We start from the raw sequence: 24,105 nt of genomic DNA, 5'->3' as shown, positions 1-24,105 counted from the left end.
AGCGCCCCAGCGTCATGGTTTTTTTCGTACAAAAGTAAAAAAGAGTTACTCTTTCAGTGTTGCTACTTTCACATTAAACTCGATATAGGGGACCCATACATACCCTAAAGCACACCAATTAGTTTCGCTCGGGGTCCGTTTTAAGACATGAAATGACCTTCGCGGTCCATACATTTTATTTAAAAAAAATAATTATTATTAAACAAAGGTAATTACGAAAATTATATAGGTATTTATTTAGACTAAATATCAATGAGTAAAGTATTTAGACTAAATATCAATGAGTAAAGTAACCATTTGTAGCTAATTATCTCACTGAAGTTTGGAGTGAAATATTGGTGCAAGCTTGACATTGACATTAAATCCTGGAGATGTTGAAGTCCCTAGACGAGCGAAGATCATCTTCGAACATGCTTGGTCCGCACACAACAGTCAGCCATTTGGTGACCCCTGCCCTAAAGTATGAACAATTGTCGCTAGCTTCGTGTCGCTAGCTGCGCAGGGTATTTCATAGAAATACATAGAAACCAGTTGCAGTAGTGTCGCGACATGTCGTCTGCAGTTGTCGCGTGTCGCTCGGTTCCTGTTTAAATTGTACCTGTAGTTTAGTTAGGTGCTACTACCAAAAACATTACCTTTAGCTTCGTAGTCGGTTAAAACGTTAGAAAAGTGTGACGAAAGCACCATAACGTTAATTACTTACGGCACAACAACTTACGGCCCGTAAGTGGTCGATCTATGATTGACGCTCGCAAATGATCCATGGATCATTACTGTACATATTGATCTACGAGAAAATTCGATATATGCGCCGTAACGGTGCTCTCCAGTGCCGGCGACTTTCATCGAAAATTTATTTGTTTACTATAGAGCGTATATTATCGATTAAAATTGTATGATACGAAAGGAGGATATTTTAAAACGAAAGCGAATTTTGGACGGAAAGTTTTGAGTACTATCCTTCATTCCGTGTATTTTTTGACTGTCATTATATTTTGTTTCAGAGTTTCAATCCTATGCTGACCCGGCAATGTTGTTTTGCCATTTACGTTACATATTTTGGACTAGCTGTTGCCCGCGACTTCGTCCGCGTCAACATAGTATTCTAATTCATAGGTTTCTATGTATTTATAGATAATGTGGATATGGCGATTCTTTAGGTGAAACGTCAAGAGGTAGAAGACACTAAAATTGTTAATATTATAAAGGTTTAACCACATGACGCCGGCAACTACGTTGGCAACTCTTCGGTTATTGCGAGGTAACTGTACATTTTTCCGGAATAAAAAGTATCCTCGTCCTTTCCTAGGACATACCACAGCAAAATCGGTTCAGCGGTTTGCGCGTGAAAAGGTTACAGACAGACAGACAGAAAAAAGACAGACAACTTTCGAATTTATACAAATATGAAATATTCATAACATTGTAATTTAAATTGAGCAGCTCCTTTGCCTTCGCAGAGCGCTGAAGGTGCTCAATTTAAGTTCAGTTTGAGCATTGAAGGCCTTGAGAGGTGGTCAATTTGAGTGCAGTTTGAGGACCGTTACGAGGGGGGTAGTTAAGGCGGCGGAGAAAGTGAGGCCTGAATCTAGATCCGCGGTACGGTTCCGAGTACTGCTAACTCACTTGTGGGTCACGAGTTTATTACCGCCCAAAACTACAGCCGGAGCCTTGTGACGAGGCACAAAAAGCGGCCTCATACGATTAGACATTGTTGCCCAAAACTACAGCCGCAGCCATGAGACGAGGGCCAAAATTAAGACTTTTGTAAAAATTTAAAAACATTGTGTGTAAAGTTTATAACATTTTTTGTTGATTCCGAAAATAGCGGAATTTACTGATACTGAACTGATACCTAGCTCATAGTACGGGAGCCCTAGAACAATTTTTTTTTATTACTATCAAGCAAATTTTTTGTGAGTAGCGTCATTCTGATAAGACGAACAACATTTTTATTTGCGAAAAACCTCGAAAGTGATAGCTAACAGAGATAGAAATGATTTAATACTTTGAATTGTTGGTCCTAAAATATGGATTGTTTTATGTATTTGTAGGACAATGTTACTCGTAAATCAGCTCGTTAGGGTTCCGTTTTAGGGTTCTGTAATCAACAAAACTTTAGTTTCATAAAAATGACGGTGGCCGGGTACCATCGAAATTCTCATACATACGTAATACCGAAATCATTTTCTTATACGAAAATATTAAACATGTATGAGTTATTTTTCAGCTTAAAATAGTAATTACCTAGGTTCCTTAAAAAAAAAAAGGTTCCTGCGTAAAAAATTACTACAAAATATTTTTTAAAGTTTAAATATTTTGTAGTAAATTTATATATTTTTTAGTGCTTAAATATTTCGTAGTAAATTTTTACGCAGGAACCTAGGTAATTACTATCTTAAGCTGAAAAATAACTCAAAAATGTTAAATATTTTCGTATGAGAAAATGATTTTGGTATTGCGTATGTATGAGAATTTCGATGATACCCGGCAAGGTAACACATGCAGAAAGATAGACATACTATTAAGATACACTTTCGAATTTAAAATATTTACAGTATGGATAAACTTGACAGAAACACATTTAGCAAATAAACGGCAATGTCTTACTTTTCTCCAACTTTAATAACATAACATCTAATGGGAGATTATTTTGTAATTGGCATGTAATATGCTAGCAGCTAGACTCTAACAGTTCTAGTCTTTAACTAACATGATTTGTGTCTTTTTATTTTGGAATTAACTGGAATTAACCTCTATGTTATTCTTGGAAAAAATCCAATAATTACTAATTACTAGGGTTCTTTGTAGAAATTATAAAATTGGTTCCAATTATAATTTAAAATTTCTGGTTAGCAGTAAGTTTTCTGAATAAAATGAATTAAAAACAAAGAAAGAATGCACGTTTTTCTCTGTAAGTACATTTTCGTAACCTTAAGCTTAGGCCAAACCTACGCGACTAGGCGACGGCGAAGCGGAGCGTCAAGTATGTGTTTTGTCTACAAAAACACAGTTGACAACTTGAAGCTTTATACTCATATTTTCTTACTTTGACCGAAATTCAGAAACCGTACATTATTTAAACACGAACTATCCTATGTCCTTTGCCGTGTAGTCCTTACTTCAAAATTTCAACAAAAACTGTTCAGCAATCCTAACAAAAAGTACAGTGCCGTGGGATGCTTCGCTGTACATAAGCTTTATACTGTCTTTGCTCAATGAAATCTCTCTGCAAATCTCTCTCAAGAGATCTTTAGTGTTGAACAAAGAAGACAATTTGTCTAACGAGCATCGACGCATTAGATTGTATAGTTACTACATACATTGTAGTATATTATAGTGACTAGAGTCTAGCACAATGTAAGGTGAGTGCGTATTCGTAACGTTGTAGAACGTCAACGAGCTTAGCATGAGTAGAAATGCGAAATAGAACTGACAAATTTTAAGAACGACAGATTTTCTTTGTCAATTGGTATTTATACATCTATACATATAAATAAAATTGGAGTGTCTGTTTGTAACATTAAAATAACCGTTTTTTACTATATGCATATGAATATTTAGACGGTACTTACACCAAAATAACAATTTTTAGAATTTTTGTCTGTCTGTATGTCTGTCTGTTTGTTTGTTTCGGCTAATCTCCGAAATGGCTGGACCTATTTTGACGGGACTTTTATTGGCAGATAGCTGATTTAATAAGGAGTAACTTAGGCTACTTTTTAACCGACTTCCAAAAAGGAGGAGGACATTTTTTTACTTTTTTATTTTTTACCTATGTATTTTACATTTTGTTGACGCGGACGAAGTCGCGGGTAACAGCTAGTAAGTATAATATGAATAAAAATGAGAAAAAAAATGTCTGAACCGTTTTGTGTTTTTTATTTCTAGTCTTGAAATATTCGCCGAAGTCCAGGAAGAAAATTTAGGGTCATTTAGTACTAAAATTATGCTGAATAGCGTAGAGAAAAGACGTACTAAGATAGTTATATTTCGGAAAAAGTTCCTGTAAATAATTTTCTTCAGCAACAAAGTTGCGCTTATTGCAGGCGACATAACTTATCTTCTTAACTTGACATATTTAAATTTAACGTTACGAGCACGCAGCTATCAATGCTAGGCCCACTGGTGTACGGGAGAAAAACCGAACGCACAGACAACCGTTAAACGACGAAAGTGGACAGTCGCTTGTCGCGGACACTGTCGCGAATCGGTCAGAATGCGAAATTACCCGATATACGAATACAATATACATACTTACTTGTGTATATAAGTATCAATAGTTCTATATGAAGTATTAGTTACAACTTTAAAAATTATCTTAGTAAACAAAACCGTTAAACTGCTAAAAGATGGGCCAAGTGCGAGTTGGTCTCGCGCATGAGGGGTTCCGTACCATTACAAAGGAAAAATAGGCAAAAATTGTATTTTTGTATAGGATAAATATTGAATACTCATTAATAATTTATTTTATTTAAATTTTATTAAAGTAAGTACTTATAAATACACCTGCGGGGCTAAAATGGTCACATTTATCAATTCCTCTAAATCAATTCAGCAAATGAATTATCAAAACTGTCAAACTGACAAATGTCAAATTAGTACGAATTACTAGATATGAATTGCAAGCAGACTTGTATTTTGCGATTTTAAAAGAATGAATCATGTTAAGAATGAATCATAACAAGATTCATAATGTGATTCTTCAAAGCGACCATTTTAGCCCCGCTGTGTGTATTTTGTGAGCATCTCCAGTAAAAATTGGCAAAAAAAGCAAGTTTGTTGTATAAGATTAGGAGCCCCTCTTAAATATTTAATTTATTTTGTTCTTAGTATTTGCTGTTATAGCGGCAACAGAAATACACAATCTGTGAAAGTTCCAATTCTCTAGATACTACCGTTCTTGAGATACAGTCTGGAGACAGACAGACGGACAAACGGACAGACCGACAGACGGACAGACGTACAGACATCGAAGTCTTAGTAATAGGGTCCCGTTTGTTACCCTTTGGTAGTTTTGTAGGTATGTGGTGTTGTATGTTTAATAACTACGGCTCCAGCGCAATTCGAATTCGAAAAAATCTAATTCAGTAATCAGTATGTATATTTAAGTATAAATATATACCTACTGGAAGAAATTACATAGTTTTATTTAGGATAATAAATAGGATTAATAGGACACAAAGTATACGCCAATATGTAGGTACATAATATATTACCTATATTTAATAGACAATACACAATTGCGAAGGGTTCCCGGGGTGATAAGGGTTCGGAACTTCGAAGTACATAAGGGGTGAATATTCACCCCAAGTTCAAAACATCCTCCATTTACTATATTTGATTGCCAAGATTAATAGCTTTTAGGTTCATTGTTCGTTCAATAGATCAATTTTACTTTAAAATAATGTAATGAAGGACAGCCTCACAATAAATGAAGACGTAACTGAGAGAAGTGGATAATTAACATTTTTGAAAATGTTTGTTTTTTAGGGTTCCATACCCAAAGGAAAAAAACGGGACCCTATTACTAAGACTTCGATGTCTGTCCGTCTGTCTGTCTCCAGGCTGTAATAGCTATAGAGAGCAACTCGCACTTAGCCGATTTTTTGCATAATTAGTCCGCTTAGGACCGGGAATATAAAAAAAAAATTAAATACGTACCTACTTCATCCAATTAAGTCTTAAAATGTGAAAGTTTTTAGGTCCGGATTTTAGTCCTTTATGTAGAAACTTATTTCAAGAAATTATTATTCAATTTTAGTGGCTGAAAAAGCTTTACTAGTCAATTTTACAACGAAAGATAATATAGGTCTTAATCCGCATACCTCATAGGTAATGATTCTTCTTTTTTTTATGAAATAAGGGGGCAAACGAGCAAACGGGTCACCTGATGGAAAGCAACTTCCGTCGCCCATGGACACTCGCAGCATCAGAAGAGCTGCAGGTGCGTTGCCGGCCTTTTAAGAGGGAATAGGGTAATAGGGGAAGGTGGGGATGGAAAGGGGACGGAATAAGGGAGGGTAGGGAAGGGAATAGGGTAGGGGATTGGGTCTCCGGTTGACTCACTCACTCGGCGAAACACAGCGCAAGCGCTGTTTCACGCCGGTTTTCTGTGAGGACGTGGTATTTCTCCGGTCGAGCCGGCCCATTCATGCCGAAGCATGGCTCTCCCACTGCTTTTTATAATGCGACTGAATTTTAGCACAATATCTAATAACAACCTTTAGCTAACGATAACTGTAAGTAATTTCACGAAATGATATAGCGGCGAAGCCACGATCAAAGATCTTTTGAAAACTAGACAAGACTGACATTGCCTGGATGCATAATATTGCAAAACGTCGACTTGCACCGCAACATAATCACATATAATGCACTCCGCCGCGACTGAATAGAATCGTAATTGCCCCGCCTGACCCCCCGATCTATAGATCCGATCTATAGATCAATGATCGATAATAAGAGATATGAAAGTGGACTTTACGATGGCTTTTTGATTAAATCCCAACATAACTGCACAATAAGTATTCAATAACTCAAATTGTACAATAAATATATCATTAACCTGGAATACTGGTTCATCTGTGAAGACAGTTTTAGGGTTCCGTACGCGATTGGGTAAAACAGGATGGGCCTTAAAAAATTTCTCCATTTTTACTCTAGTTCATGTTGCTGTCTCCGTCTGCCTACTGTCTAGTTCCGTCTGACTTTTTCAATGCGTCAGACAAAAATAACAAAAGTGATAAGCGTAAGCGTGGCCGTGTTATAAATATTTTTATTATTATTATCATTAAGCTGTCTATCCGTCGCTAAACTAAATCATTAAAATAGAAATATCTAGTCAGAATACTATAGGCACTATAAGTAATAATGGGCCAAGTGCGAGTCAGACTCGCGCACGAAGGGTTCCGTACCATTATAGAGCAAAATTAGGCTAAAATTGTGTTTTTGGTATGGAAGCCCCCCTTAATTTTTTATTTTATTTTAATATTATTATTGAATATTATAGTACACATATAACTAAGTACTTTGAGAAAAATTCAAGTTGCCATTATTGATATAGAGCAAAAAAGGCCAAAAAAATCATGTTTGTTGTATGGTAACAAAATAAAATGAATATTTAAGAGGGGCTCTTAAATATTAATTTTATTTTGTTTTTAGTATTTGTTGTTATAGTGGCAACAGATATAATACATAATCTGTGAAAATTTCAACTCTCTAGATATTACCGTTCTTCCGTTACGACTTACGAGTTACAGCCTGGAGACAGACAGACAGAGAGACGGACAGACAACGAAGTCTTATAATAGGGTCCCGTTTTTACCCTTTGGGTACGGAGCCCTAAAAATACAAAATGGAGCCTATTAAATAATAATTAATATCGAAGTGGCTCGGGCCTCCAAACTTGAAACTTGTACGGAATCCTTCATACAGATCCCATTCGCACTTGGCCGGTTTTTTGCACTATCACTTATCAGCAAGTCTCGTTCAAAATTTTACAAATTATTTGAGTAATTGTTGAAAATTATAGACTTGATTTGATGAAAGTCTAGTTTTTAGTACAATAAAAATTGTTGCATTTTATGCCAATCAAAGCTGTTCGGTAAATTTTAGGTAGGTACTATAAGAGAAATTGATTAAGTAGTTCGCGGACTTATCTAATTTGGTCGAGCTATCTCAAGTACTTGGCAAACTCTGGAGGAAGCCGTCACGTTCGAATGAGGGGTTCTTACTTTTATATATTTTAATTTCTCTCTCTTTCTTGTAACTTTTTGTAGTTTGTAAGAAATAAAAGGCTTTTTTTATTTATTTATCTCAAGTCAGCCGATATAATTTGGCTCAAATTGCGACCTTCCCCGGTCTCTTCTGTCCCTTCTGAGGTAGACCGGTCGGTCGTGGAGGGAGTCCTGTGTTTGTTAGATCCGGGATTTCCCTCCTTTATACGGCTGAAAGCGAACCGCAGATGGTTTTAATGAGTAAGAGCCTCCGAACCCCCGGGGACCGGGGTGCTTCAGCTAACTGAGGCACATCCCCAACCCGGGGCACCCATGATGGGTTTCCCCTGCGCATCAAAAAAAAATTGCGACCTTGACCAAATAACGTAGGTCCACAATCCGCCTATTAATCATTATCTGCATATTGCAGGTATGAATTGCAATTGTTGGCATGAAGATACTTTGAGTCCCGGGAAAGGACATAGAATACTTTTTTCTCCAAAAAATGAGCGGTTCCCGCATGATTTAAAACGAATTTTGGCGCAACGGAGTTGAGGACATCACCTACTATATAATATTATTGTGTTTAGTTCTCATATAAGAATATTCGACGTGGGAGAGCTATGCTTCGGCACGAATGGGCCGGCTCGACCGGAGAAATACCACGTCCTCACAGAAAACCGGCGTGAAACAGCGCTTGCGCTGTGTTTCGCCGAGTGAGTGAGTTTACCGGAGGCCCATCCCCTACCCTTTTCTCTTCCCTACCCTCCCCTATTTCCTTCCTCACCCTCCCCTGTAATTCCCTTCCCTACCCTCCCCTGTTACCCCTTAAAAGGCCGGCAACGCACCTGCAGCTCTTCTGATGCTGCGAGTGTCCATGGGCGACGGAAGTTGCTTTCCATCAGGTGACCCGTTTGCTCGTTTGCCTCCTTATTTCATAAAAAAAAAAAATATCTTTTTCCCAAATTTTATCTTTACACAATTAATAAGCACACAGAAGTACCGCCATTACAATTTACAAGTAACCCTGCGGGAACCGCCGCTGGGACAAAAAGACCCGGACCGTGAAATCGTCATCATTAACCGGACAGTAGCGGCTAAACAAAAAAGGGTTAAACTCCAGAGATTTCGGCAGCTTTATCACTTTATGATTTACCGCTGTGGTTTTCGGAAGGCTCTAGGTTCGAAGCCTCGTGGGACACCATTGTTTGAGCTTTCTTGCAATGTTTTTAATGTGGCTGGCAAAAATATTTTGCAGCATGGAATATGTTATTAATGAATTAAAAAAAACGGAAATCTGAAGATAATGATTTGTATCGGAGATATCAATAAGTATTTACTAATCATAAGTTCTTTCAAATACTTATCAAGCACTTAACAAAACTTTGTACTGGAGAAAGTTTGTAGCTAGGAAGAGGATTATAAATCGGTATACCGATTATTGCAGTAGTTTGCATAGCTTTTTATCTATTTCTTAAAATAACAAAATTAAACCATTTTCATAACGAAACAACGAAATAAGGTGGTTTAATAAAGTAATCCCCATATTGCCACCATAGAATAGTAAAACCCCATTATTTTGAAAACTGATCACCACAATTAGTAGCCTCCTACACATGAGGGACTGTTCGTTTTCTTTTCTAAAATTAGCTCTTATTTACTAGGCCATAAAGATCTTGTAAGAGGTAATATAATAGTGAATTACGTGTATTTGTACCTGCCGCCTACACAGCGTCCGCCACGAACTGTCATCGCACCATTTGTCAAAACACACCCCAGCGCGGTTGGGGGGTTAAAAAAATATGTACGCATTCGAATTGGCTGGGGTTTTGTAAAATTGATTATTTTACTGTATCGTAAAAAGTGAATGAGTGTTTTTAAAAAGTTGGTTTTCGACGGATACCTATTGAAATTAGGCAAATCCTTAAGAACCTACCCATGGACAGAACGACCTGTGTTAGATACATTATAATATATGCTACTATAATACTCAGATATTAAAATCTTTGCTCGCAATTTTTAACTCCAAAGAACTGTACATCGATCTGTCAAGTAATTTATAGTTTAAATGCAGACTCAGTATAATAAAAACTTAAGAGGATACACCAGGGGCGAGAGAAATTCAAAATAGGTATTTTGAAAATGTATTGCTGTCTCACCAATCTCAAGTCTCCCACCGCAGAGCGCGATAGAGACAACACGACAAAAGTTCTAATAAAAGAACAGAAAATCTTCGATTCGTTGTCCGCTGATTCCTTCTCCAAAACTTAACGGATTTAAGTACTTTTTTTAATTAAGAATTAAAGCAAGGCTTGAGCTGTGTTCCTATGTTTTTTTTTTGTATATTTTAGCCAGTTTTGTATTCTGGGTGTTTTGAACACAGAGGAAAATCTGGCAATTTTTTTGGGTTTTTGGACATTCTTATCTTTTATAATAACAAAATTATGAAAAAAAACATAGGGACATGCTAATAGTGGCCATAGATATTCAGGAAAAAAATCATAACTCTACCGGCATTATCCAGGGAGGAAACAGGGGACAGCATTTGTATGGAAAAATGGCGGCGTGGACTCCTCTTAAACTTAAGTAATTGCTCAAAACTCAGACGTTTGTTTGGCTAATGTAACAAGAATATTATTGAGCCACAAAACTCCATGTAAAATGTTAAAATGTGTATGACATTCTTCCTCGTTATTTTGACTAAGTATACCAGCAAGGAAATTCCCGATTTCCGTTCGACTCGGATTCGAAAACTTTACCGTGCGGTCATTGGTCAATGCTAAATAGCGTTTATTGGATGTCGCACTATGAAATTTCCGAATCCCTAAGTTCCTAGCACCAAATCCTATAACTTTAACTTATTCAAACTAATTTACAGAGAACGTTTCCTTAGAAACAACTTCAATTTATCGCAAATCAGGTCGGGGTCTGTCGGGTCCGCCATCTTACATCCCGGCCACGCCCCGACAGCCGCCCGACAGCTACCCGACAGCCTGACAGTACCGACAGTCACGGCGGTCAAAGCACCGCGGTCATATGACATATCTGCTGATGCATCCGAGCCAATTAATACACGGCCAATCGCGAATCGCATAATATGCAACATATTATATTAAATGATTTAGGATTTACGGCCTTATTATTATGGGAGTAAGTTGCATGGTTCATGTGCGGGTCTGCGCCTGCACATAAAGGATCTGCTATGTCATTATACGAGATACCTTTTCAAGGTTTGAAGGCGTTGAAATATATATTTTGTACCCTTTCAAAATCAACAAAATATCTGCTCGAATAATAATTACAAATTTACAATTATTTACTTAATATAGGACCTTGGTTTCATTGTAATTACAGTTTACATAAGCGGCAATGGCTTACCACTAACCGCCTCACACGTCACACCGTAACACGGCACTGTAAGGAGATGATTTAGACTTTTCAAGAAAGCGTGCTAAATACCAGCGCGTGAGGCTGCGTTTCCACTAGAGATGTGTTGCGAGGAACGTGTATTTGAGAACCAATAGAATCGCTTCATTGACGTGATCTTGCCATGACATCGCTCAGCGCGGCGATGCTATTGGTTCTCAAAAACACATTCCTCGCAATTCGCAACACATCTCTCGTGGAAACGCTGCCTAAATCTAGTAATCCAATAAGTCTATCTTTAGACCCTTATCGATAGCGTCCAAAGGCAACGCGCGAATATATTTCGTTCGCGCGTAATTTGATAATTGAAATAGACCGTCATTTCATATTTGAAATGTCTTCGGTGTGTGTATTCGACGAGGTAAATCGCTTTTCCATACCTCAAGAGTCTGGCAGGAGATCAGGCGTACAGCCAACTTCCCATTACCGTCCAAAGCACTCTTGTCAGACAATCAGCCTGCATTGTCCTAACTTGAAACAACAATTTCGATTCGGGAATCGAACCCGCGACCTCCGCAGTCAAGAGTCTCTTCGTCACGGGATGAGTAATGTTGTGACGGACGTGACAGACTCGACAGGCGTCGGACAGGTGGCCACCTGCGAGTGACAAATTGTGCTGACAGCCCGCGGGTCGCAGGTTCGACGCTGGAGGTTTTTGTGACAAAATGTTTGGGTGTGGCGGCAAAGTTTATTAATTATTTTTAATCGACTCTGGCAAAGTCAAGAAGTAGATATTGTGGATGTTCATACATGGCTATATTTGTAGGGCCTAAAGTACCAGTCCTATTTTCAATGGGCAATAATTTCGTAATAAAATATTAATATTGGAGAAAAAATTGTCGAAGAGAAACCTATAAATGGCACAAATATTACTATCTATCTAATGGACCAAACAAACAAATTACAAAATAATTATTATTCTATGTAATGATTTTTATTACATAGGTACTTATTTTTTTGTAAATAGTTTGGGTATACTACCAAACTACAAAAAAAATGATGTAATAACAATCACTACATTAATTAATAATTATTTTGTAATTTGGTAACAAAAGGTAGCTTTATTGGATACCAAAATTTAGCCCTGGCAATGAAGGGATTAGCTAAGCCTTATAATATTTGTAAAAGAATAATTATCATAATCGGCTCTTCCAAGCTAACTTTTCCCTCAACACCCTTTTACAATTCGCCCACCTGCCAACAGGCGATTAATATAAATAACAAGAAAGTTATTTTTAAGATAAATATAGAAAAGGTGATTCAGTGTCCGTCTGAAGTGGTCGTCCTAAACCAACACATTCCATTGGTGATTGCGAGCAAAAATCTCAGTACTAGTGATGTTAAGAATTATATCGATAAACCTAAAAAACTATAATATAATTTTATTAACTCAATAGGTCACTCGCAGTGAAGAAGTCTTCAAGAATCTAGACAAATAACGAAAAAATAAAGCATTCTTCAAAAGTTTTTATTACTTCGTAATAATCAAATACCATTGATTTGCATTAGAGGCGTTAAATCAGAAATTCGCATTAATCAAACGTGAAATAACTTTCAGCGCGAAATTTTCTTATTTACAAATACAAATATTTATTGGCCAAAAAATTTTAACATAATATAATGCGATAACGGATTACCAGTGTCTGACCTATTGAAGCAAAATAAACGTTGCATTCATTTAGGGATTCTGCTACATAATTTTTAATTTTTGTTAACTTTATCGATTAATTATGTTTATCGACATTTCACGTCACTAACCAAAAAAATTAGAGCTACCGTATTCACAAGTGTCGCCCCGGATCCCGCTTAAACAAACATCTCCGCACAATAACGTTTTCGATGACGGAGGTGGCACAAGTATGAATTTTAATTTAAAATCACACGCCATCTTTACGTTACTCCAAATTAAATACTTGTATGATGTATCCCTATTTCGATTGAACAACAGCAATATCTTTTATATATTCTTTCAATTTATTTTGCCTGTACTAATTATAAAGAAGAAAAGTTTGTTCGCATCGAATAGGTTTCGACTTTCGAAACATTTTTATGAAAATTGGCATACACATAAAGTGTACCATGGTGAAGGATATAATATTATTAATTATTATGATACTTTTTGTCGAAATCCACGATTTGTGCGGGATATTATTCTTAAGCCAGACTCAACCGCTACTGTCAAATATGCAGATACGAATGCAGGTATCTACTAATTCCAACCAATTACAAAACGTTACACGATAAAACTGAACTTAATCACTCGGTAGCCGTTTAAAACCTTATTTGTCAACCAAAAAACCGCTTGTTTTTGAGAAATGACCACAAAAACACGACCGTGTGTGGCATTCATCGATTCATTTGTCACTCTCTGTGCCGCGGCCGCCGCTGGCAGATAACTATCGACATTTTTTGTTGACATCACTAGAGAATGCGATGTGAATTGTTGTAGCCGATTGTGATTAATTGATATTTATTTAATAAAAAAGTCAAGTATTTAAGTCCTAGTTAGTAATGTATCACTATATATAGTTCTTAATGTTATTCAGTCTCCCAAAGCTGACCGACAACAAAGCCGTGCCGGTATTATATATACGATAGTCCAGTGCGATTTCTCGAAGGCTCGCACAGTACAGATCAACTCGGTTTTTTTTTATGAAATAAGGGGGCAAACGAGCAAACGGGTCACCTGATGGAAAGCAACTTCCGTCGCCCATGGACACTCGCAGCATCAGAAGAGCTGCAAGTGCGTTGCCGGCCTTTTAAGAGGGAGTAGGTTAATATAGTAAGGAAGGGAAGGGAATAGGGGAGGGAAGAGAGGGGAATAGGGTAGGGGATTGGGCCTCCGGTAAACTCACCGTCGAGCCGGCCCATTCGTGCCGAAGCATGGCTCTCCCACGTATAAAAAACGGTTTAACGCCATGGCGACGTCATCTAACTCACTTGGCGACATTTAGGGTGAGGCCAAATGAGCGTAATTTTGTGAGATGTGAGTCGCAGAATTTCGGTTGGCGGAAATTCTACTGCATACAGTTTCATAGAAAAATTCCTAATTCATTTACTCGAGCGTAATTTTGTAAGTCATGATTTTTTCGAAATTCTGCGCTCGCAAAATTACGCTTGTTTGGCCTCACCCTTAGGTGCCCTTAGTCACCAGACATTAAAATACAATTGAGTGCGTAGCCTACGACGTCGCTATGGTGTCCAACACGAGAGGTGGCCCTAAGAAGCGGTAAGGCGGGTACTATCAGAGAAGTTGTTTCATAGACAGATGGCGGAACTACATAATTTGGTCGCGTTATGTCAAACCCAGGCAGGGCCCCCTCTACCATATGTGCAATGTGTGCAATGCACACGGGCGCCATCCTCTAGGGGCGCCGAATTGCCATCTTTAGGGGCGCCAAAACCAAGGTCCCAAAAAATTTGCCTAAAGGGGCGCCAAAATACTTTTTTTGCTCACATGCGCCAGTAGCCCTTACGGGGGCCCTGAACCCAGGCAACACAGATCGTGACTAACATTAAATTGACAGAAGCCGGCTAAATGATGTAGGTCCGTCATCTGCCTACGAATCGATTTTTTCGTTGGTAAATACCTGGTTGTGGTAGTGGGCGAGCGGGTGGTGCGGCACGTGCCGCATCGCCGGGTGCAGCATCTCCGCCGCGCTGCTGCTGCTGCCCTCTACCGCCTGTAACAAGATAATGCGGTAAGCATCGATAGTATAATGTACAACATTATAATATACCGAGATACGTCCGCGTCATAAGATATATAGGACTACATTGCTATTGGCAATGTATGAGAAAGGCGCTTAAAACCCTTGTCAGCAAAATGGCGATAGCTATGTCACCTTTCTTTTAAACATTTTGGGCGCCTTTTTCTGCAAAACTACACTACACATTTACATTTTTTGAACCTAAGTAAAGTACAACATTCTTTAAAAAACGCATTAAAACGTAAAACATGAAAGATTTTATGTTAACTTTTACCCACGCACGTAGGTAATAGGTCTACAGTCTAGACTCTATCCTAATTCCTAAGCTACCTTAACCCTGCAAATGATGTGATATTAATGATCATATTCTCTCTCTCTCTCTTTCACTCAGTATCCCGCCTGGGTAGGCACTAGGCGCGGCTTCACTGTGGTCATTACTTTGATATCGATGGTATCTGTTGATCACGACTCGAGTCGCCAGCGCTGACGTTGACGCGCTTTATCGCGATGCAGATAGCAGATACTGAATATAATATAAACCAGTATTTAGCGGAGAAGACTATGACCCGACAGATGTTTTGCCGATTCTCAGACCAACCGATAAGCAAATATGTCAAAATCGGTCCGGTAGAGAACGATTTTATAAATTTTGTGTCGTTTACTCTAGAATAGCCTAGCAACAAACACAGCGAATGAAAATTTTGATAAAGGACGAAAGTTTCATGATATTTGACGCACACATAATGGCCATTAGCTTTGTCCACATTGTGCCTTTTCTTTGTTCAACAAGAGCATGCGTTATAGCGCAGTCAACAGCGAAGGTGTGGCATGCCCGTGACGCGCGTCAAAATCCACCCGCTTTGAAAGAAAAGTGTCATAGCGCGCGCTACGAGTTCAACGCGCGTCACGGGCATGCCTCACGTTCGCTGTTGACAGCGCTATAAGGCAAGCCCTTGATGAACAGAAAAAGACACAATGTGGATAAAGCTATTAGCCATTATGTGTGCGTCAAATTGAAGATGAAATTGCATAGTGTGGACATATACACACTATGCAATTTCATGTTCAATTTTCGTCATCATCTTTTTATTCAACTTTCGTTTGGCATATTCAATATTTGAAGGCGTCAAAATCAACCCGCGTTGGAAAGAAAAGTGTCATAGCGTCGCGGGCATGCCTCATGTGCGATGTTGACTGCGCTATAAGTTATAACGCATGCCCTTGATGAACAAAAAAAGGCACAGTGTGGACAAAGCTATTCCGCTTGCAAAGAAATGTTGGCAAAATAATTGTACTGTGAAACGACTAACCGCATGAAAACGTTAATATTTTAAGGACAATTTAACTGCACCAAAGGAAAGGCCGTTAAAATTTCAAATTACAGCAAAATAGTTTACGAATGCGACAACATTCCCCTTTGTACAGAATTACAGATGGCAGTCGAAAAACCCAGTAAATTCCACATTTTTATCCTATTAACCAATGAGAATTAAATTAAGAAATTTAAAAAAACCCCCGCCAAACAACTTTAAAAAGTAATGAAATAATATTAACTGCCTTTAAGTTCAAATAATTCCTAACTTGTGTAAAGTAATATTTTAGTCCATAATTGTTGTCAAGGTGTGTCGGGGGACCGCCAAGTGAACTACAACCTACAACCGCCAAGTCGCTGATTATCTCCATTCGGTTCGCTGTGAAATGTTATGTGAAATCTCAAATCAAACATCTACATTAGCGGTCCCCCGACACATCTTAACAACAATTATGGACTAAAATATTACTTTACACAAGTTAGGAATTATTTGAACTTAAAGGCAGTTAATATTATTTCATTACTTTTTAAAGTTATTTGGCGGGGTTTTTTTTTTAATTTCTTAATTTAATTTTATTTCATACTTTTTAAACTTGTGTTGGTTTAAATAGTGCAGAATAATTCCTATCAACACAATCATATTCTCATAATTACTATATTCTATCAATGTCCTTTTCGATGAGGCCGTTAATATGACCCCAAACATGAAACCCCCACTTTGGGTTCATACGAAGCTCGGTTCCTATAGAATCTAGGTGATGCTGCAGCACCAGATCAACTTTCCATTATTATGTGTATACGTATATTGTAAATTCACAAATGTCACGAACTAGAATGAAATATAAAACCCAACAAACGACTACAAGTTGCCAACGGCCTTTCATGAACCAGATAAACTGATTGTTCAGCACTGAACAGGCTGATGATGATGAATTATATCTAAGAACACTCTCGATCATGTCAGCTTTCAAACAAAAAAAACTAGATCAAAATCGGTCCACCCGTTTGGATGCTACGATGCCACGGACAGATACACACACAGACAAACAGACAGACAGACAGACACGTCAAACTTATAACACCCCTCTTTTTTGTCGGGGGTTAAAAAAGGCTTATAGTAGAACACTAGATTTACCTCAACCTAACCATCCATACTAATATTATAAATGCGAAAATGTGTCTGTCTGTTACCTCTTCACGCCCAAACCGCTGAACCGATTTTGCTGAAATTTGGTATGGAGACACTTTGAGTTCCGGGGAAGGACACAGGATACTTTTTATCCCGAAAAAATATACGGTTCCCGCGCGATAAAATAATTAAACAACCGAGTTGCGGGCGTCATCTATAGTCTACAATATAACCCCCCCCCCCCCCAGAACAGCTCCAATTCCTCACCTCCAGCTGCTCATCCTTAGCCTCCGCCTCGTCCCCGAGTTCCACCAGCTGCAGCGCCTCCTCCAGCAGGTCGAAGCTCTCCTCGCTGACCAGCTGCCCCGGCAGCTCGCCCTGGATCACGTATTCACCTGGAAGAAGGAGAGGTTATCAGAGCGAGCGAAGCAAGACCTAGCACATCCCACAACCTGTACATTTTGTGGTACACTTTACGGAAAAACTATATCTGGCCAATTGATTTGTGCTTTAACATTGTAATATTTATTGATATGTAGATGTGTTATCATCATTCATCAGTCAGTCAAGGTGTGACGACGCGAGCCCTCGCAAAGCTCGGCTTTTAGCTAGTAAAGTATTCACCTGGAACTACGAATAATAAAAATTAAGGAAAAGTAACTCCGTCAAAAAACATGCTCTATAAATTACAACACTTTTTAAAAATGTGTACCTAGGACCTAGGTACACATTTTCAATACATTTGCAATATTTAGGTGGCCTTGAGCGGTATCAGGCTGACGTTACATGACAGTTCGAAAGGAACCTTTAAAACGGTAATAGTATGGGAGCACTATGGGAGTTACGTTTCCTTAGTTTTTATTGTTCGTAGACCTGGAAGAACCAGCAGTAATAAAGAGGGGAAATTAACCTGGACATATTATGGCTTCAAGTAAACTAAGATATGTTTTAAATAGGATATATGTAGCTGGAAACGAGCAGTTGGAACACCTGATAAGCTAAATTAAATTAGGTACCTATCAAATGCGTTATATTGTAGACTTACACAGTATACCGTATAATATTATGCGATACGTAATATACATTTTAACATTGTGATTTATCGATTGTAGGGTATTCAAAGTATTTAATAAAAACAAAAGAACCTTCTTATTAATAAACAGTAAACACTATTCACCCTTATAGAATAACCCTAAAACAGTTATGGCTTATAAATTACCGCATTAGCTCCTGTGGTCATTTTGACCACAGCAAAACAATACCATTTTGTTTGTGTCATAAAATGAAGCTGCTTAACTGTATTTACTATTGGTCCTTACAACGAGCATTAGAATTTGCATGTCTAACGGTAGTTTCAACAAAGGAAGGGTTAGAATAGAAAAAGTTTGCAAAATGCGGTCGCCGTTGGACCTTTTGTGGGTTATTGTTTAATATTTAACGTCTAAAAGAATAAGGTGGTTACCTAAGTATCTAAGTTATCTAAGATCTTAAAAATTTTAGCTTTTGCTAAACTTTAAAGTAACATTTGATGATTTGAAAATTATGTTTTAATTTACGTTTATTTAAGAATTTATAAACATAGTTTTTGTAGAAGACATAATATCTAATTAATTTTAATGTTAATAAACATTATTTTAACCATGCACCCAGATAACTATCCATAGATATTATTATTATTATTATTATTATTATAACTATAACAAGGCCCAGCATTAAAATCTTAACTCGTAATTTTTTATCCTTTATCTTGACTTATCTTTCAAAGCACACGACAAAATAGCCCTACATTATCTAATTTGGCTTACCTCCTCCCTATTGTCACAAACAATACCAATAACGGTACCCACAAAAACCCTTAAAAGGATCATCCTAATACAATACGTTAATACCAATTATATAACGCCACTTGACAGACATACAGACAGACGGACAGACGGATATTCGGTAGCAATAGTGGAAGTTAATCCCCATTGTACTTGTCACTGTCAAGGTGACAGCTCAACGCCCACCATAAGGTTTTTACTTTTTACTAAAATTACTGATAATGGCCAAATGTAATTTAGGATGCATAAAATATAATTATAACATGTTTTACCCAAAATGTAAGATATTGGGAAGAATTTGCAGATCGGCGACTAACTTTTTTTTAAACTTTTTTTTCTATATTTTAATTTTTATCTTTTGAACCATATGATATTATTGATAGCAGAAAATAAAATTTGGTATCTACGCGCTTCAGTGGGTACTAGGTAAGTACCTACTGATACAAACATTTACAATGTTACAATTGTTCATGGCCGCGGGCCGGTGCACATTATTCCAATCCAGTGATACAATCCAGGGTTTTTTGCAAAATTGCATTCCAGTGGATTCCACAGCCCGTAATCTAGTGCTGGATTGAATCATTTGAATAAATAAATAAAAAAAAATGGAAAATTACAATGTTATGGCTTACAGCTATGTAACAAAATTAAAAGAAAAGTAACCTGCATGGAGCCACCCTATTCCCAAGGTGTGCTGTCCTCGATGAAATCATTGACTTTATAATACGCTTTAGCACACAAACGTTCTTTAACTGTTTTTTTTTAATTGTTTAAAGGTAGATTTTGAACATTTTCTGGGATGTTATTGTATAGGCGTATACATTGGCCTTTAAAGGATTTGCTTACTTTGGCTAGTCGGAACATTGGTATTGCTAACTTGTTCTTATATTTTCTAGTGTTTACATTATGATTATCACTTTTCTTTTTGAAAATATTTATGTTCTTTCTAACATAATATAAGAGATTTTCCAAAATGTATTGAGATGCTTTGAATAGAATAACTCCATCAATTATTCCAATTTACCAACACCGTCGATAAAAAAAGTTAAAACCAAAGTGTCACTCCGGGGGTATTATTATAAAAACGTCATCCAGTCATCCATTGAGGTGGTGCCAAATCCGTTTAGCGTCGAAAGGGTTAAGTCCAGTGGCCGAGCCGGGATGTGACAAATTGCAGTCAGGTAGCAGAGGGTAAGATATTCGCAGGTATAGAGATATGGTTCAAAATATGAGACTGTTGCGGCCTTACGGACATTTGATTATAATTTAATAGTTTCGTCTAACAATGTATGGAGCTTACGTCAACTTCATGAGTAATGACAATACCCCTACGAGTGCGGCCATTTGTCCTTTTGATTACAACTGAGATTTAGGCCCAATTCACACCGGATCGGCAGCGGCCGGCAGCGGCGCGAAGAGCACTTTTAGTGTGAAATAATTTTAAACTTTATTTACATACTTATTCTTACACTCCCTTATTATTACACGTAGATGAGTCTTTTTACATTTTATTATGTAATAACAACTAGGAAAACATATTTCAGCCCAAAAAAAGACATCTGGAAATTCATGTTCTCAATGTCTATGAAACTCGATTTTCGATCCACTGTGCGGCGCTCTGAAGGTAGCGCGCGGCCGCCAGCGGCCGTGAGCGTCCTCAAGCGACCGCGAGCGTCCACAAGCGGCCGCCCGCGGTGACGCGAGCCGCCTCTGCCGGCCTCGCCGAGCCTCTTCGCGCCGCTGCCGGCCGCTGCCGATCGGGTGTGAATTGGCCCTTAGGGCCTATTTCACCACTTCATGATAAGTGCCGGATAGACTATCCACAACTTAACTTGACAGATTCTAGAATCTGTCAGATAAGTTGTGGATAGCTTATCCGGCACTAATCAGGAAGCGGTGAAACAGGCCTTTATCACACTTATATTAAAGGCGAATTGTTTGTTAGTGAACCTAACATATTTTAATCAACATGTTACATGGTACCTAATAGTTTATGAGAGATATTAATCAGAATAGACAAATTTTTGTTACAAAAAAAGGGGTAAGTAATAATTTTAAAATTGCAACCAATTTTAATGGACAGCAGTAATTGGCATGACGTTTTACCCCCTGTTGTTCATAGAAGTCTGGTACACCACAAAGGGGTGCAAATTTTTAAATACTTAAACAAAGAATAATTTAAAAAAAAACAACATAAAATTTGACATGTAGAGTCGGCAAACAAATTCTGAATTTAAAAAACCCCATAAGTAGGTATAAGCTACAACTTATAACGCAAAAAAGAAAATTCTATAAAAGGCATATGTGAATAAAGTAAACATACATAATACCAATGGGCATTGTACATAGGTAGTAGCTAAATAAATAAACTTCACAAATCAAACAAAACACAAACAACTAACTACTACCATATAAGCGAAACAAAAAGAGACAAAACACAAAAAAGCAATTAATTATGGACGGAACAAAAAACGTTAACGCATCACCAATCACAGAGTACATAGTTGCTGCTCAGGAAAACCCACTAGCTTTACCTAAACCTCAGGCTAAGTTTGGCTTGGATTCATCATCATTATCAGCTTAAGATGCAACAAAACTTTGCAAAGGATATAATTTTTCTGGTATAAGATATTATGTTCTTTCCTGGGGTTTTAATGCTTGAAGTATCATCATAGCATAATTTGCGCATCACCAACCCCAGGTGTAACTATGTGGGCCAGCCACATAGTTACAGCTTAGAAAAAACCACCGGCTAAGCCTGGATTCATCGCTATTAGCTTAGGATTTCTCCGGGATAACATCTTATGTTCTTTAGGGGCTCAAAGTATTACTATTTCTGATACAAAATCGGTTTAGTGAGAGAGAGAGAAAGAGAGAGAGCGTAAAGAGATAACAGGCCGACTTTCGAATTATTAATATTAGTGTATTGGTCAGGAACTAAAACCTTTGGAACTGTTTCACATGATGCCTGTCACCGTTTCGGAATCTAGCCCGGCGAGATCGACCAACCCGGACTTTTTTTTAATGAAATAGGAGCAAACGAGCAAACGGGTCACCTGATGGACAGCAACTTCCGTCGCCCATGGACACTCGCAGCATCAGAAGAGCTGCAGGTGCGTTGCCGGCCTTTTAAGAGGGAATAGGGTAATAGGGAAGGGAAGGGAAGGGTATAGGGGAGGGTAGGGGAGGGATTAAGGTAGGGGATTGGGCCTCCGGTAAACTCACTCACTCGGCGAAACACAGCGCAAGCGCTGTTTCACGCCGGTTTTCAGTCAGAACGTGGTATTTCTCCGGTCGAGCCGGCCCATTCATGCCAAAGCATGGCTCTCCCACGTATACTGGGACTGGACCGTTGCTAATTTTATCGCTCGGAAGGCTGATCACCTGAAGACGTAGGCTCTACCACTTCTGTCCAAAACAGATTTTAGACTAGTTGGTGCTGATTTTTTTAAATTAAATAAGGGGGCAAACGAGCAAACGGGTCACCTGATGGCAAGCAACTACCGTCGCCCATGGACACTCGCAACATCAGAAGAGCTGCAGGTGCGTTGCCGGCCTTTTGAGAGGGAATACGCTCTTTTCTTGAAGGTTTGCAGGTCGTATCGGTCCGGAAATACTGCTGGTGACAGTTCGTTCCAGAGTTTTACAGTGCGCGGCAGAAAGTTACGCGAAAAACGCACTGTGGAAGACTGCCACTCATCAAGGTGATGAGGATGATTGAAAGATATTGTTCTAATAATAGCATAAAGTAGCAATACTAAACTAACCACGATGTTCACGGCATCAGATAAGGAAAACGTATTTAAAAATGCTATCATTGACGTCTGCAGATGCGGTACATTAGTTTTTTGTGATCACCAATCTACGAAGATTCATCGCACAATATGGGAAAATTCCATTAAAACCTATAAACTTAAATGTAATTATTTTTTAAATACAAAATTAGGGGGCAAACGAGCAAACGGGTTACCTGATGGAAAGCAACTACCCTCGCCCATGGACACTCGCAACATTAGAAGAGCTGCAGGTGCGTTGCCGGCCTTTTTTCGTACTGATAGAGCAGCGTTACTCAAAGTTTGCTCTGGGACCCTGGGGCCGGGGGTCCGTAAGGCTTTTATAGGGGCTCCGCTAGCGTTACTTATATGAATATTTTTTCATCATCATCATCATCATCATATCAGCCTATGGTCGTCCACTGCTGCTAGGTGGGACGACGATCTCCGCTTAGTTGCAGGCCCATTTTGGATGCGAGTAGCAGGAGATCGGTCATCTTGGCGTTCATTGAGAGAGGCCTATGTCCAGCAGTGGAATATTTTTTAGAAATATCTAATGATAATGTCTCAAAATCCATGATAAAAATTGACCTACTGTAGCAAGCAGTAGATGTGTACTTCGTGCTACAGTGGCTCAATTTTTTTATTTTTGGGTACCGTCAAAAATGTTGCTTTTCAAAAGCGTGCCCGAAAAAAGTTTGAGAACTGCAGTTAAAGAGTTGTTCGAACGGATTTGCATGCGTCATCTTGTAATAGATATATATCTTTATTTCTCAAAATTTCCATTACATTATAACAAGAAACATGCTCATTAAGTTAGTAACTTGGGTTGGTTAGTAATAAAGAATTTCATTTGAGAATTGATCGGGAATTCATCTACTGAAGACGATGTTACCTCATTATATTAGTGAAAAGAGCCACTTGCCAATTAGAATAAATTGTAGAGGCAAAAGCGAAAGTCGGTAATCGCTTTACAATTGCAAATTGCTAACCACTTCAGATCTAACAACTGTACAATACTCAATTTATGTAAAGCTATAGAGAGCTTAGTCTGAGCTAGACGTAAGTCGTAACTGTTTCCAGACTTGAAAAAAAGGCGTAAAATGTGGGACATAGAAATTATCGAATCATCCATTAAGGTCAGAAAATAACTACGTAATTCATGTGTGTCATGTTACCTTTTGACATCAAAGTCTGAAAATATCATAGGTATA

At 38.2% G+C, this 24,105-nt stretch overlaps 1 protein-coding gene across 5 annotated transcripts in view; it reads right to left on the bottom strand.

Annotated features, from left to right (window-relative positions):
• The window catches only part of LOC121736456 (segmentation protein cap'n'collar-like), a 127,502-nt gene that overhangs the window by 47,953 nt on the left and 55,444 nt on the right, over positions 1 to 24,105 (bottom strand). For all 5 annotated transcript variants that reach the window (XR_006037019.1, XM_042127650.1, XM_042127652.1 and 2 more), the window contains exons 6-7: positions 17,563 to 17,690; positions 14,735 to 14,827 (exon numbers count right to left, since the gene is read on the bottom strand). Coding sequence is in view for 4 of the 5 variants with exons in the window: in XM_042127650.1 (XP_041983584.1) it covers positions 14,735 to 14,827; positions 17,563 to 17,690 (221 nt within the window). In the remaining variant the exon portion in view is untranslated. The remainder of the gene's footprint in view (positions 1 to 14,734; positions 14,828 to 17,562; positions 17,691 to 24,105) is intronic.

Source organism: Aricia agestis, chromosome 19 (genome assembly GCF_905147365.1).
Source record: "Aricia agestis chromosome 19, ilAriAges1.1, whole genome shotgun sequence".
Classification (NCBI taxonomy): domain Eukaryota; kingdom Metazoa; phylum Arthropoda; class Insecta; order Lepidoptera; family Lycaenidae; genus Aricia; species Aricia agestis.
Note: the sequence above shows the minus strand (reverse complement) of the source record. Positions and strands in the feature narration are given on the sequence as shown.